General features: G+C 44.3%; 1 protein-coding gene across 1 annotated transcript; it reads right to left on the bottom strand.

Annotated features, from left to right (window-relative positions):
- Positions 1-8,946: 8,946 nt before the first annotated feature.
- Positions 8,947-14,782, bottom strand: lrfn2b (leucine rich repeat and fibronectin type III domain containing 2b; the record flags this gene model as incomplete). The annotated part of the gene is made up of 2 exons (XM_084439276.1): positions 13,404-14,782; positions 8,947-9,919 (listed from the first exon to the last, which is right to left on the bottom strand). The coding sequence occupies exons 1-2, from the start codon at positions 14,774-14,776 to the stop codon at positions 8,947-8,949; spliced, it is 2,346 nt and encodes a 781-aa protein (XP_084295402.1). The 5' UTR covers positions 14,777-14,782.
- Between the last annotated feature and the right edge of the window lie 2,667 nt (positions 14,783-17,449).

The raw sequence follows: 17,449 nt of genomic DNA, 5'->3' as shown, positions 1-17,449 counted from the left end.
CCACCTCCTCCATCCATTAACAATAAGGCATACAGGTTATGTACACACCAGTTGCAGCTTTGACAGAATTGACAGGAACAATAGTGTAGGTTGCTATTGGATCATCTGATGTGTAGTGTGTGGTACGTGTGTATGTCAGTAGCCTATGTGTGGCAGAGTTTGAGTAAACGGTTGAACTATCTCCTGTGTCTAACTGGATTATTGCTAGCTTTAAAAACATAGCACGCACAGCCAATTAAGGTAAAGTGAAAAACATTGTATCTTTATTAATGTAAATAGGCCTACACATTCTTTGCACCAGAGAGACGTTTTGTGGGGTCAGCTGTCATACGTGCGTGTAGGCTACTAGGCTGGCGCTGGCATATTATTATTATTATTATTTTTAAATCAAAGCTTAAAAGGTTCGATATGATTGGATATATCAACTCGAAGGAACCAATTCTTTGAAAAGAGTCGGACTACCCATCAATACCTACAAGGTTTTCAACTTCTTATTACCTCAATGAGATTAAGATTACGGTGTGTACAGTCAAACCTTCCCCATCCCTTCTGTCCTCTATTATTCACTATGAGTCTGCGTGGTTAAGCCTCCCATTCAATTTGCATTTGGCTGGTGGTCAGCAACACACTCCAGCCAGTGCAGCAATCACATCATGTCATTGATGTGCTCCATTCTCACCTTGTTTGCTACAGGAAGTGAATTAAATGTCAAACAAAGCCAACCAGGCCTATGTGCACTGGTTCGCGCTAGTGTTTTGAAAACACTATGTGAATGCCATGCATCGGCACAGAGTTCTCATTTAAATGCAAAGCTATTGATTGATTCTGCAGCTAACTGGTGCTGTGTTATCTCATGCTGGTTGCGGATGCTGTGAGTTTATAGTCAGTGTAGGGCTGGTGTGGGTGCTACTACTGATGATAGCTGGGAAGTACCTCTTCTACAGTGTCTTTGGGCGGAGGTGCTCTAGTGAAGAGTACCCCAGCAGTAGGCTGCCTGCCAGGCGGTGCCTTCACAGATCCGATACATCTCCTTTCATACATTTTACGTCTCAGTAGAGGTCCTCAGCTCCTCAAACACTCCCACCATAGTCACACACCACACGCACACTCATACTTTCATATCTTTATGGGACCACTTAACCCTAACCCTAAACATAACCTTAGACCCCTAACAATATAACTCCAGATAACCCCCTAAACCCTAACCCTAAACATAGCATTTGATCCCTAACCCTACCCCTAAACAGGGTTCCTTGAGTGCATTCTGAATTCGGAAGGGCTGCTTTTTTCCATGATGCTCCTCATACTTGGAATATGTTACAACAGACTCTAAAGCTTGAGATCCTTCCTTCAGTCCATGGCTCTAGACATATGTACTTCAACTTGTAACTGTTTTAATTATTATTATTGTACATTGCATTTGTTTTGTTGATTTGATTTGTGTCTCTGTGTAAACTCGTCATCGCTGTAAATGAGGGACCCCTCAGTGCTTCACGAGTATAAATAAAGGTTTGAAATGAAATGAAAAAACATAATTGTAATGTAGCCCCTTTGTTGACAACTATGGGCTACTATTGTAATTTTTATCTGAACAGGATCCTGAGTTAAACCATTGTTTATAAATACTGTAGGAGGTTATAACAGTACTGTATAAGGTTATAATAGTACTGTAAGAGGTTATAACTACTGTAGGAGGTTATAACAGTATTGTAGGAGGTTATATCAGTACTGTAGGAGGTTATAACTACTGTAGGATATTATAACAATATTGTAGGAGGTTATTACAGTACTTATCCCATCTGATAATGGATGACTGTGTTTGTGTCAGTAGTGCAATTAAATAACATTTAAGTATGTACACAATTGTGCAGAGTCATTTGTTGTATAGGCATAGGCAGAGTCAATTGGTATTGTCTATTGTATGGGTAAGGTGTTCAATTCCACCTCTGGAAGTCGGGACAACAATAATTTAACTTAATTTAAACTGCCTGAGTGTTACGTTGCGTTGATTGTAGATACTGTAGCAGTTTTGATGGAAACTTAACTTACACATATTACTGATCAATAATTATTCAAAAGAAAGTTTATGTTACTGTAATTTAGGGTCCTTAAATAAAGAGGATGTCAGACGAGAGAACGTTAATCCAGGTTTATTGCTTCCATGCAAGGTGATACAGCGAGGTTACAGTCCACACAAAAGCTAAGCTTATCACATCCGTGTTATGTCTTATAAGCATGGGATACACATTCTTCCAGTCCAAACTAGGTTTGGCCAACAGGCCTGCATTTCTCATTGGTCAGTCTTATCAGTACAACTTCTAATTGGCCATTCTAGGTTGCTCCCATCTTGGGAGAGACAGGTCGTTACAGGACATTAATTATAATGGTGCAATGCTCTGGTGCAATGAATATTACTCAACCCCTCCTTGCCACATCCTAGCCTAACGCAGATGATAACACCAAAGTAGGTTCTGACCTTTGGAGTCACGGCCTGTGCCGCAGAGGAAAACCCACTACAGTTTACCTGATGTCCATTAGAAAAATTACATCTCCGAAGGCTACTTCAGGTTTTAAGATAACTTCAGAGATAATTTGCACATGGCAATGACTTAATGAAATCCCCATTATAACCCTCAGTTATACTATTAAGTTGTGGGTAAGCAAATCACAATGGGACATAGGTCTACTTTGTTACGCTATTAGATACTGTAACAATGTGAAATGTTGAGTTGGATTTTTGGGGACATATTATGGAAAACTCACTTTTTAAGTTTGTTTGCACATATATTTTAGTCTATGATGGTCCTACCAATGTGCAAACATTGGTGTCAAACAACCCAGTCGTTTGTTTCTGGTCTGCCTTTCTGAATTTCCAACCATTGTGATATCACAAACGGTCATTTGAATACTCATTTCCATATTCCCCACCAACTTTTGCTTTGTAAATTTAGCCATTGTTTTCCTCACTAGAGAACCATATTTGCCAAGTCCGCTTAGAATACGAGACATTGGGCTCCTTTTTGGGCTTCTTTTTTCTAGGAGTCGCTTGGAAAAATCACGGGCTTGGGCTTTTACATTATATTCAGTAATTTAGACACTTTCATCCAAAGCAACTAACAATAATTGCATTTAATGTAGGAAAAGCCAATGTACTACTACTTGCCAGAACTCACAAGTGCATCTCCTTTCTAAAACAAGTGACTATGAGCATAATCTAGTGCTGAAGGCAAAGTGCAAGAATAGCAATCTAAAATACACAATAGATGCTTAAGAGGGAGGATCATTGTAGTACTTCTTGAAGAGATACGTTTTGAGCCTGCGACGAAAGATGGGCAGCGACTCTGCTGTCCTGACGTCAGTGGGCAGTTCATTTCACCACTTCGGGGCCAGGACAGAGAAGAGCCGTGACCTTGTCGATCGACTGCAGGGGCCTCCAAGTGATGGGGCAACCAGTCACCCAGAGGTAGCAGAGCGTAGTGGTCGGATGGGGGTATAGGGTTTGACCATGTCCTGAAGGTAGGAGGGGGCTGTTCCTTTCATTGCCCTGTAGGCTAGTGCAAGAGTTTTAAACTGGATGCGAGCCGCTACAGGGAGCCAGTGTAGGGAACGGAGAAGGGAAGTTGTGTGGGAGAACTTGGGGTGGTTGAACACCAGACGAGCAGCAGCTTTCTGGACAAGTTCCAGGGGTTAAATGGCTGACGCCGGGGCCCCAGCAAGGAGGGAGTTTTAGTAGTCCAGGCAGGCTTGTTTTAAACATATTGTTGCCGTCCATTCACTATGGCTCCACATTACTGCTCTGTTGTCGGCTGCAAATCCCAGCACAGCTCTCTCCATCAGCTCCCAGCGGACGCAAGACGGAGTCAGTGGATACAATTTATTTTTAATGGCAGGGGCGGCTGTAGTTTAGGAGATAGAGATAGAGGGCGGTCCAATGATCATAGGGTGAGCGGTTCGAATCCTTGGGCAAGACACCTGTAGGCTTACTACCCATAGGCTGTAAATATTGATTCATGACACATTGTCCTCCTCCATCAGACCTAGCGCAAAATGGAGAAAGGCAAGTTGCCAGAAGTGTTATTCTCTAGGTAGTTTCCACAGTCCAGTCACATATCAATTCTGAGATCATCAAAATATGACGCGCTTTTACCTAGCAAACCTCCGTGCAGCAAAGGTTTTCGACCTCTGTGGGTCATTTCACAATTTCCCCATGCGCACCTAAAGAACAACAAATGATACCCACAAAGAGACCGACTAGGTTTATAAAAATAGAAAAGGGTGCAATACTTAGCAAACCATTCAGAAGAGTCCTGCTGCATTTGTGTTGGTAGTTCAACTTCAGCTTCTTTCTCTTGTTCATTTTCTGGATCCGAAATAGGATCTACATATATGGTGAAAGCACAGCCGCATGTTCATCTAGTTTCGTTTCTGGGCTTTGGCAGCCAGCTCATTTGCATGCTCATTTGCATATAGCTATATCCAAATGCCCATATGGGGCATCAGACAGACAGAGAGGCCTATATAGAGAGCTCAGAGGCAAAAACTGAGATTCAATTTTACTTTTTTGGGACCCCAGAGACCGATTTAAGTTGTTGAAAAACAGCATGAGCTGTGACCTTTAATGCCCTTTAAGAAATTGGCTGTCCACCCCAGCTCACAAAAGACAAATATAGCCTACACAGAATATAAATAGCAATGTTTAATTGCCATAATAACCAGTACTGGTAGCCTACAGGTACATTGGAATTCTTGTCATTGCTTGTCCTACAGTAGTCTGACTCAACTGATGTAGGTTTTGGCAATAAACCTTGTCATTCGTTGTCACACTGCCCAATCAGTGGCGACGCTAATTAATCTCGGCACCAATCGGATTCGATCCAGACTATTTTGCAAGAGCACCGTCGCTGCGTCCATACTGTTTAGCCAGACCTATCTCGGGCGCTGGCACAGCATAAACAAAGTGTGGAGATAGGTCTGGCTATGCAAGACTAGTCCTACAGTAACATGTTAGCACTAATCAGTTATCAGTTAGGCAAGATTCCCAAACTGGCAATTTGCTATCCATGGTCTAGCAGTCTGTCAATTCTATCGGTTTGATCCTCATCTAGGCCTATTCCCTACAGTTGTAGGCCTACAGAGTCAGTTGTTGTTATTGTCTATTGTAGTACAAAAGTCAATACAACAAAACAATATGAGTTCAACAGCTGGACTGATCTTCCATGATGGATAGCGTACATACAACTGTAACGATTCTGTCAACCGGCCTTTTTATTCGTCGATAACTTGTTCTCAAGCAGATTGCATGGGCCCTGTTTGAAATATTAGCACTAGGCTTTTTCCGAAGCCGATCAGCAGGCACGCGAGAACGTCTTTCGACAATAAAATGTCGAGTGTTATCTTATGGATCCGGCAAGTTTCTTCTACAACTTTTTGTAATACTTCGTCTGGTATGTCCATGTTTTCTTCTATCTCATAGCAATCTATCTTTGGCGAACGAACGATAACAGTGCCACATGGAAAGCGGATATTAGTAGGTGGGCTCTAGAATCCGGAAAGGGGGCTCTAAACTGGAATTGGAGTGAATAGAAACTATTCCCGAGGACAGCCTGGTGACACAAGGCTACATTGGCTAGCAAACAGGATATTGGTATTCACAAAAGAAACAACGCATTATGGCGAATGTATTCCCATATTGAAACAACTCAGCATAAAGAACATACACATATCACAACTATATTTTGCAGACCTCTACAGTAACCCAAGCCATAAACCCATGGAAGGATGGCTTTTGTAGTGAGCAGCCATATGAGGAGTTGAAGTTGGATGTTGGAGGTTGAATATTCTGTTGTGTTATACCCCCTACCTCGCAGTGCGTGTGTGTATGGACTTTGTAATGAAAAGTCAGTGTTATTTGATTTGCACTGTGCAGCTCCCCCGCCCCCCCCCCCCCCACACACACACATTGTGTTGCAAGGCTGATAAGGAGAGTGGAGACCTGAATGCTGAAACACTTCCTTCTATCCCTGATCATGTAAGCTCTTTGGCTCTCAGACCAACATCAAATTTACTTTATCACTCTGGTACAGTAGACAGATTTTTAGAATGAGTGAGAGCTTGTGTCTCCCAGTCAGAAGGTGCTGACTAGCTTATAGGCAAATTAACCATTAACTTTAGAGATTGGTATATGTGGCAATGTGTAAAGTATCTAGTGTAACAGTAGACATGGAAAATTAAATGAATATTCCCCCATAGTCCAATGAGCATTGACATCGCCTGCGCTCATTTAACCTCTGACTGTGTGATCTCTTCAAGTAAAGCTTAGTCTATGACCCTGTGTCACACACACACACACGGACAATTAAATTAATGTTCCCCCATAGTCCAAATCTAATGAGCATTGACAATATCTGTGCTCATTTAACCTCTGACTGTGTGATCTCTTCAAGTAAAGCTTAGTCTATGACCCTGTATCACACACATATTCCCCCCACAGCCTCAAAGAGGCAAAGTCTTGTGTCAAACAAGGAATTAGAGATTCAGGGGTTTGCACAAGGTTTTAAAGCCCTGCAGTGATCCTAATTAAAATGCATTGCCACCCTGGGGTTCATAGCAGGTTAACAGGCTACAGGGATGCCTTGTTTTCAGCAGAAGTGGAGGGGTATCAAGTTCATCAGTGGTATGAGGTGACATTGAAGCCCAGGCTAGTTGAGTAAAACACTAAGAAATCCACAAGTCCCACAGCTGCTTTAGACAGAGATCGCCTCATTGCTCCTATAACCTTGAAAATGTGTTCTACCAAATATAGATCTAGGGACTAAATAATACCATTAAGTGGCTTACATGCTTGTAAACCAACACATTATCTTACAAGAATGGTCAGACACAACATCACTGTTTTCGAATATCTTATTTTTTTATCTTTTGTAGCAAAAAACAATAGACTTGACCACATAAACATCCTCTACAACTCCAGGTAAGAAATGTACATACTCTGTATCAACATAGTGAAACACCCTCCTTACCCCAGCTCACCAAGAAAATCAAGACACTGATGCACAGCTTCCCCTGTGACATGGATATTCTCACTGGAATAGAATTGTACAAAAAAGCCAATATACATACACAATTTACAAGCGCAGTCAATTCAAAATGTGAAACAGAGTCCTTCAGACAACACAAAATGTGCGAAATGGCAGAGAAAGAGTATGTATGGTTCTCCATCTCTCAGGGATCAGTCATTGGTAAACATGCATTCTGTACTCGATACATTGTTGAATGGAAACCTTAGCACTGTACAGTATGTTCTTGTCCAATGGGTTTTGTAACATCCTATCTACAGTATGTATCAGATCAGTTGTAGATAATACTGGACAAGGTTTGAAGGGTGTTTATTTGTCATATGTACAACATACAAGTACCACGTACAATGAAATGTTAAAAATGCATACTTGTCATACAGTATGTACATGATACGGATACCATGTTCAATGAAATGCTTAGCTGCACCTGTCGTGGGGCTCGAGCCTCTGACCCTGACATTGAGAGTCAATCACTCCTGACCGAGCTAACCGGACAGCTGTAACTCAATGGGTTTGTTGACAAGATCCGAGAAATTAGTGTATTATCAGCTCCCATACTGTAGGAGAAACAGAGCAGCTCTAACAATTCCCTGTGCACTGTCCATGCCGGAGGTGCATTCTGTTGGTGAACAAGATTTGCTTAAAGTCTGGCGATGAAATCCAGATACTGTATACAGGTGTATCAAAGTATGTGTAAAAAGACTAACCTGGACCAACAGTCGGAAGAGAATGCTCTAATCATTTGTTGCAGTGCAGTTCCCTTTTCAGTGGATTGGCATGTTCAAGTGTTATTTGGCCTTATCTCTCTCTGTGCCAGAAATGGGTTGATTCCATTAGGATGTCTTTTCTATATTGGCTTAAATAAGATGGAAAGGAACTATGGCAATGTTCCTTTTATAAAACTAATCATAGAACAGTGCTCTCACAATTTTCTCCTGACCTTTAATACCAACATCCCCAAATGACAGCTATTCAGCAACATTCAATTGACCCCCATCACATGGCCATATTCAGAAAACATTCATGGTTTAGGAGATTACTGATTTGATACTGTAAGTTACAAGTTGTAATTACATACAGGTTGACATGGAGCAGATATGCAATTACTGAACCTCAAATATATACTCTGTATATAAAGTAAATAGATTCACATACAGTACAGTGTTTCCAATAAATCTTTTTCTTACATCTTTATGAATCATAACATCACAACTATATATACCATTCAGGCAGAATGGGTTAAATGGCTCTGTGAATATTAGAAATGAGGATGGACACAAGTTTAGGTTTTTATAATGCAAAACTCAGCCAGACCCTCCTATTGTGAAGAGGAAAATACCAGTATTGAACAATGTGTGCTTGACCAGCAAAATAAAAATATAAAACTTTGAATTCATTACATATAAGCTTCACTTGCAATAGTAGTCCCAAGCCATGGCCCATAGTTTTTGATGTTGTCAACAAACATGGCGGTCTGCTTTATATTCCTTGTGACTAGGGAGCCATGGGTCTCTGAACAAAAGACACATCTCTGAACGACTTGGTGCAACTCACAGACCGCACGATCCACCAGGTTTATCTCTTTCTGTATGGCCTGTTTTTGACCTTCACTATGCCCATCTATACGAACATAAACAATCAATCCCAATCCACACATCAACCACATCCACTGAGTGTCATTGGCCTGGTCTGGTAGTGGAGTGGCTTGGCTTGAACATCGCAACAATGGAGGATCCACAGGAGATTAACATGAACTAATTTCATGCAGGAAGGGGAGGGAGTTCTCCTCTTTCCAATGGGTCTATGAAAACGGGCCTGGTGCCATTCCATCTGGGCAGTGTTTGACAAGATGCCAATGTCGTCATCTTTCCTAGACAGTACTCTCCATGACCCACTCAGAGCTGTCCATGGTCCCCTTGCTTCCTCCTGTGTCCCCCTCTTCATCACACTGCAGCAGCATGCCGTTGATGGACAGGCTCCTCTTAGTCCAGATGCTGCTGAGCCTGCGCGGGTAGCTGCACAACTGTGCACTGGCAGCCGCCGTGGAGGCCCCCACATCCCCCATGTCGAAGGACTGGCTCCTCTTTGGCATGGTGTCCAGGGGCAGCATCAGAAGCCGGCTTAGGCGGGAGTCCAATGCCCGGCCCAGCAGTGGCTCCTTGTCTGTGAGGGGCTGAGCAGCCTCCATTGCTGGGCTGCTGGAGGGCCCCGGGTCCCGGCCCTGCCCGGTCCCCCGCAGCTCCAGAGAGGTGAAGGCCCCCAGCAGGTGGTCCAGATTAGCCCGGGGCTTGGAGGGAGCTGCAGACCTCCACATGTTGGCGAGGGTGCTGTTGGGGCTGTAAGAGCCCCCAGCTAGTGAGCCTGACGAGGAGGAGGAGGAGGTGAGGCTGCTCTGGAGGGAGCCACACTTGAACTCCACCACCTCGTCCTGTAGCGTCACTTTGACCTTGGGTTTGGGCAGGGGATGGGGCAAGGGCACGCCATTCTGCCCCAACCGGCCCCCATTGGTCTGGGAATGGGTGTCGCTGACACTGGTCAGCTTGCCTGCCGGCGGCTCATTGTCTCCGGCCTTGTAGCGCACCATCAGGATGACGATGAAGACAAGCAGGGTGGCCACGATGATGCCCCCCACCACCAGAATCATGGTTCCCCCGAGGAGCTGGCTGGGCAGGGACTGGCACTGGGTATAGTCGTCCTGGGTGAAGAACTGGGTGCATCCCACCACGTTGGTGGCGGTCAGGGTGGTGGCAGTGTCGTCCCAGGCAGCCAAGACACACAGGTCGTAGCGGGTTCCGGACACCAGGTTTGTAACCAGGAAGGCTTTGCTGGAGGCCGGGATCATCCTTCAGAGAGACAAAAGGAAGAGAAGTGAATTTTGCTCATTGCTGTGGACATTCTCTCAATGAAGAGCCTGATGACAGTTTGGCATTGATGTAATGCCTGAGACCCCGGGAAAGCTATACAAATGTAATAGAATGAGACATACTTTAATGATAGTGCCATTCGGTTGAGCATGACACAGGCACTGGATTAAAACTAACGACTGTCTACATTGTGAGGATTATTCATGACGTGATTGTTCATTAAAAGCGAGGGAGGTTTTCCATTCCCCATTCCCATGGAATCATGCTAACCGACAGCTAGGCCCAATTGTCTTTATCTCTTCAAGCCATCTGTCCTGCAGCAGTGAACAGACGGTCCATTTGATATGTGAGCCATGTAGCAGAGATAAATACATCCATATCACATGTATATGAATGGCGTATGTGACAAATACAACTGATTTTGACTTTAAATACCCAGAAAGCCCAGGACATTGTGAAAGACGGAAGATTGAAAAAGGCTCAGGTACCTCAGTAGCTCAAGTAATGGCTAAGTATCCATCTCCAATATTGGGGAGCCTGTCAGGTGATAGGCATTTAGCTTTCTAAAGCAGAGATGGATGGGCCGTCTCCGGTGTCTACCGGTGTCCCATGTCCATCCCAAGGCAGAACTAACCGGAACATAATGGCTATATGTCTAAAGGCCAAGTTCTGAGCTGCTACCATCCTGGCCATCATTCAACAACATCAGACACAGGCCTATCTCTGGCCATTTATTAAAGTCAAGTGATATTGACAAGCAAGCCATTGATAGGGCTTCTCTACTTGATTTGTGTTTGCGCACCGTGAATAGATGTGCATATCTAACACTGCACACTAACAGCAGAGCAAAATATACTTTTTGGCACAAAAAGTTCTTCATGTGGCAATGTACAGTAATCTATTACACAGTCATAATTGGCTGCCTAGCATTAGGAGGAAAATTTCATAGCTTAGTGTCCGTTTCGCCATTGCTTCCTGCTTTGTCTGTGTCTAATTGATTTCAGGCCATCTGCATGGACTGTTTAACTCAGTTTAATTCAAATACATAGGGACAAAGTGGAACTCCAGAAAAATGTCTGACAGTGCTTATCATAAGGAGATACCATTTTTTTAGCCCTTCTGGCAGTGAGAGCCAATTTGGAGAGCACTTTTTCCTCATTTCCAGTAAACGGCATGAGCCCATAACGTTAATCAAGGAGAGGGAGGAGGGGGTGGCACTGGCCACTGGCCCCCTCATCTCGAAGTTTGAAAGCCAGCTACAATTTTGAGACAGTTCCTTGGCTGAAAAAAGACCTAACAAAACAAATAAACAAATCATTACTTCGGGCTGCATTTTTCCTCTCAACAATCATTAAACTATTTCATGGCTCATTTTTTTCACCAGCTGCAGACTGTGCAGAGGACTCTGGTTTCAGAACCATAACTCATTCTTCTCATTGATTTCTTAAGACGTCCTCTCCCTGGACAAACACAGACAAGGTCATGCCAAATAGTCTCCTGCCCCATTGATTCAGCCTAAACGTCAGGGTGCTGAGAAATTTGATTATGCTTATATAAGCAAAATTCCTAATGGGCTCCCACTAGCTGACTCTCACTAGGACATTTCTTGGGAGATGATGCTGTATTGTAGCTGGGCAGAGGAAATGGACTGTGAAGCTGTCTGTGTCTGTGTCCGTACTGTTGAGTGTATCCTGGATTCAATAAAACACCCCCCCTGCATTAACTATAATGGATGAACGCATCAAAGAGAAACAGTGAGCAGAGGGTCAGGATAAGTATAGAATGCTAAAAGGGGTTACCATACAGTATTTTGCTTCATGTACAGTAAGAGTGATGGTGTTGAACTATGCTGAACGATGTTGATGTGGACTCTATTTGCTAGTTGTGCATGAGAAACCCATTATCTAACCACATTTAAATCTAATGTTTAAGACAATAATTGCTCAAAGATATAATAACTTCCACAATACTATATCTCTTAAAACTACCCATGTTCACTTTTAAAAACACTACAGGGCTTGATTTGACATGCCTGTTTTCAATGGGGCAAGAGACCATTTGGCATGGCTATTTCCTTTTAATGGAACAAGCTTTCTTGGTACAGCACAACTGTCCTGCCGTACAGAATGAGGAACGTCTTCCGTTTCCAACAATGTACTCATCAACAGAGCATGTTCCTCTGCAGCGTAGTGGAAGAACAGTGGATCTGCCACTTTGCTCCACTAAGCTAATGGCCAATAATAGTGGCGCCAGGAGCTGGCTATCTTTCCTGAAACACATCTCTGAGACTAAGAAGCATGGGCATTAAATCACATGGCATGTGACACTTGAACCATTATATGGTATAAAGTATTGCTATGAGTCCTTATTGCAATTGCAGTGAAATATTACTGAGGTCTGTGTGTGACGTGTAACTGCCATTACTACAGGGCACTGGATCCAGATAATGCCCATAATCTATTCATGTTCATACATCAGTCTTTATGTGCCTATAATCTCACTCAAACATACGGCTCATAAATGTGTTTCTATCGGAAATCCAGCTTTTTGCCCAGACAGGGGAGGACAGATGATGGTTTGTATTGTGTTGTGTTGAATAGGCAGGAGGCTGGTTTTTAATGATGAGTCATGAGGGGTAACAAGCTGCATGCAGGCTTCCATGTGACTATACGGTTTGTTGAAGTGACAGTTATTCACTATCGAATTCAAGGAAAATCTATTCCGAACGAGTCAAGACAGTAAACTGTCATGAGTTGAAATAAAACATTTACAAGAGAAGGCTGAAATCAGCCACTTTACAGGTGTTTACCAGAGTAAATGGCATTAAACAATCGGATTTCTCATTCATCAGAGACATGTACTGGTCTACTGTACATGAGACTCCCATGGTTTAAATATAGCTGCAGCCCCATCAAACATGGGTGGATTGACAGAATCCCCACCCAAAGAGCTTAGTAATTCTCCTGGTTAAGGGTTACAGTACTATGCATAATTGACCCAATGCAATTCGATGCCCAGTGAACTAGACACTAGACAAAGAACAGGCAGGGGAGAAGGAAGAACAGAGAGAGGGACTTGTTTTTCTGTTCAGAAACTGAGCAGAATGGAGAAACATTGGATGATGAATGGATCCCCGAGGATCAACACACCATCATTGCGCGCTATTATGGGAGAGTGGGTTTGAAACACTTCCACTTGAATGTGATGCTAGTGTTATTGATACAGTGTGTATTTTGTCTTCCGTAAACAGCATCTTTCTATCTGGGCCTAATTTATCTATCTTAGTGAAAGCCAGAGAAATTAAATGTTACTTTAGGAACCCAAACAAATCATGTGAAGTGTTGTAAATAACACTTTTGTTGAGTCCCGCTTTCATTTATTCTGACTGATTCAGTTCCTCCATAAATCACAGCTATTTGTTCTCCCCCACCTTCATCATAAAGCTTTTAGTCTCCATTATTACCTGTAGATGAGGACCTCGTCGTCAGAGCAGTTGTACTGGAGCTGATACATCTTCACCTTGGGAGCCGACTTGCTCACTGACCACCTGACCAGGGCCGACATGGCTGTTACCTCGGACACGGATACCACTCTCTCGGGCTGGCTGTTGGGGGGCTTGCTGATCCTGGTGCCGCCAGTGATGTCTGAGAGGCGGGACTTAGGCTGCGAGGGCTCACCGGTGCCGTTGCTGAGGTGGGGAAGCTGGATAATTGACACCTCTACAGAGGCGGTCGACTCCCCGGCCACATTGGCGGCGATGCAGGTGAAGGTGCCGTAGTCCTTGGACGTGGTGATCAGGATGCTCAGGGTGCCGTTGCTGTACACGGCGGTGCGGGAGGAGTTGCCCAGCAACTGGTCGTCGGGGGAGATCCAGTGAATGGTGGGGGTGGGGTCGCCGATGGCCTCGCACCTCAGGCTGGCCGTCTGGCCCTCCAGGACCAGCATCCTGTGGGTGTGCTGGGTGATGAGGGGCGGGGCGCACAAAAACTCCTCCTCCCGCACGTACCAGAAGTAGCGCCCCTTCAGGCCAGGAGGCGAAGCGCAGGTCTCCAGGTCGTCGTCCCTCTCCAGCATGCGTAGCCACAGCACCTCACAGTTGCAGTGCAGTGGATTCCCCCCCAGACTGAGCGACAGCTGGGGGGCGTACGGCGTGGTGATGATCACCGAGTCCTGGGCCCGGGCAAAGATGGGGTCCGGGGGCAGCTTCTGGAGCCGGTTGGAGGTGAGGTCCAGGCGGGCCAGCCTCTCCAGGTCGGCGAAGGTCCCCTCCGGGATGAAATCCAGCAGGTTGTGGTCAAGACTGAGCTGGTGCAGGTTGACCATCTTGCGCACCGAGTTCCAGGGCAGGGCCCTCAGGTTGTTGTAGGACAGGTCCAGGTCCTCGAGGGCGGGGGCCAGGTCCTCCAAGGCCCTGTCCGAGATGCGACCCAGCTGGTTGTTGTTGAGGATGAGGTGCTGCAGGTTGACCAGGCCGCGTAGGTCGTCTGGTCCCAGCTCCGTCAGCCTGTTGTTGTCCAGGTGGAGTGAGCGCAGGGTCTCCAGGTCCCCGAAGGAGAAGGGCTGGATGTAGCTGATGGTGTTGCGGGACAGGGTCAGGTCCACCAGGTCCGTCATGTTGGCGAAGTCCTGCTGCGTGATGCGGATGATGTAATTGCCCCCTAGGCGGAGCTCCACGGTGCCTCGGTCAATATCCAGGGGCACGAAGAGAAGGCCTTTGGAGGGACACAGAGTCCCTAGTGACTCAGACAGGTTCTGGCAGACACAGTATTTGGGGCACGCATGGGCCATCATCACTGCGGTTCCCACAACCAGCAGGTAGCAGAGGGCGTGGTCCATGGTAGAATCACACAAACGAACCTGGAAGGAGAGAAGGAGGTTGAGGGAGGGTGGGTGATAAAGATATAATACAAGGGGATAAGGCCAAAAATAAACGAGCATCATTCAGAGAGAAAATTAAAGGGGACAAGATGAAGCCCTCGTTTGTGACTACTCATTCCACACAACTAGGTATGCAGCCACATGGAACATAAACTGTCCTGTCCTTCCTTAGCGCTCCGCTGGCTCTATGACATGCACCATTAATCTTCCCCTCTACCTTGATAATGTCACACACACACATACACACACACACACATACAGGACACACAACCCCCACACACATACACTTACAGTACTGAAAGTACTGAATACACTTTAAAGGATACTTTCAATTGTGTTAGACCGACCCGGCTTATTAAACAAACAGACCTACTTGTCAGACAGCAAAATATACAACACAATCTCTTCTGGATTTCCTCCTTTCTCTAATACACACAAACACCCACACACATCTTGGCGAGGATTTCCATTTAAAGTGGCATAGCCTACAGAGAAGCATATTTTTGCAGTACATTTGTATTTATATTGACTTCGACATAATACAAAGACCTTCTGCAACACCAAGCATCTCTGGGGCTTTTGTGCTCCATAAGTTCAAGGTGCTAATCATTGCACAGGGATGAATAGAGAAAATATGAAAGCTGAAAGGATGGATAAGCATAAGACTGGACCTTAGAGTAAGCTCTTCATTGACATGGAATGAGATTTAAAGAAAAAAAAGAAAAAGCAGCCATCGAGTCACAGTGAGGCCCCATGGAAATATAAATAGGATCATTCCATCACTGGATAACGTGGGCCAATGTTGCGGACCGTGGGGAACACTTAAATCACTCGGTCAGAGCCAAGGACGAATCCTGTGGAGGATGGATTGATTTGGGGTCAGGGAGTTAGGACAACCAGAGAGGTCACTTAACAAGTCAAGCGTGGCAGGCACCATTGCTGCTGAGCCTTTCATTTGCCCACACCGGCAGTTATCAGAAGAGGGCTTTGATGTACACACTCATCACAACACCTGACAAGACACGCATACACGCACGTGTGCATAAATGTGTGCACGCACGCACGTACACACACACAAGCACACACACACACATCAGCACAGGGCAGCTTCACTTGCTGGATGCTAAACCTACTTAATACTATACTTCTCTGAGGAAAGTACTGTAGAAGAGATGAAAGGCTTAGGTATCTTTGGTTCTTTATAGGCAGCACTACTGTGGAGGGATGAATGATATGCCAATTGGTTGCTGATCAATCAACTGTTAAGAAATTATTTCTGCAGCAAATAATACTGTCATTCTTCCTCTTTAATTTTGAAAAAAAATTTACAAGAATATAGAGTACCCTCTGTCAGGGTCAAGTAGAAGCAAGTAGGCCCATAAGAATTACTGTAAACTGTTGACGCTGAGGGTAAAACACGAAATTCAACTTTGGAAATATTCACTGACAATTTGGGGAGTACGTAGGATCAAGTGTAGCTCTACTGATTGAACTCAAAGAGGAGCCTCAAGAGCTTTCATGTTATGGTGTGGGTATTTCGGCAGCCTGCTCACTCTGAAAGTATCAGCTTTAATTGCTGAGCTGTGTAGAGCCTATCCTATCAGTGTGACAAAGTTCACAAAAGAAACGATGATTCAGGTTTCTCTGAATCATACCATCCCCACCCTCCAACCCCATACTTACAGTACACTTTTTTTTTCTACCTCATTAGGTTGCACAGCTGGAGGTGAGAAGTTCCAAGCTGCAGCTGATTATCAGAACTGTCCTTAAAGGCATTTGCAGTTCTGTAATTGGTTTAGCAGACAAGTTGTCTACAAATGCTCTTATAGTGTAGTTGTAAAAATATACAGATAAGGTGTTTGAGAGATATTGGACTCTCTTCTGTAGTGAGCCTTCTTACAAAAGCTACCTCCTCACATACCTTCCTTGATCAATTCTAGACACGCCAGACATCACAGGTGCTTGTGATCCCTTTGATCCCTTCAGAACTGGTCAAGTCTGATCTTAGTTATTTTGCACCGTGTTCTTATGGAAGAAACAACACAACTCTTTCAAATTGAACACACTAAGAGGACAATTCAAATGACTGATTACAGACCTTTTCCGTATGTTTTGTAATTGCTTCCATTAAGACAATCTACATTCTTGTATATTGTATTTGTTGTGTTTTATATTTATTCATATTCATATTTTGTATTGATTGATTGATTGATTGTAATTTTGTATCTATATTTTAAGGTGCATGTTTTGTATGCAGGGCTCCCTTGCAAAATAAATATTTTCTCACTGGGACTAATTCTAGTAAAGGTTAAATTAAAAAGGTGGCTGTACAATATATGATTCATTATTTTTAAGTGGTGTAGCCGCTTCTATATGTGACATGTGTATCCGTCTGTCCATCCGTGTGTGTGTGTCCGTTAGTAGCATGAGATTTAGACCAATCAGCAGCAGCCAATACCGTTGCACACCAGCAGAGCGCAGTAACACATAAACCTGCACTGCTTACTTCACCACCTGGTTGTGATTTCCCCCCCTAACCTGACAGTAAATATCATGACAACTGCCTCCACGCTACATGTTTTTATCGTATGCTGGCTACAGTAAGCTGATGTGACTCAATTTTGGGATTTG

Source organism: Borostomias antarcticus (assembly GCF_949987555.1).
Source record: "Borostomias antarcticus genome assembly, chromosome: 6".
Classification (NCBI taxonomy): Eukaryota; Metazoa; Chordata; class Actinopteri; order Stomiiformes; family Stomiidae; genus Borostomias; species Borostomias antarcticus.
Note: the sequence above shows the minus strand (reverse complement) of the source record. Positions and strands in the feature narration are given on the sequence as shown.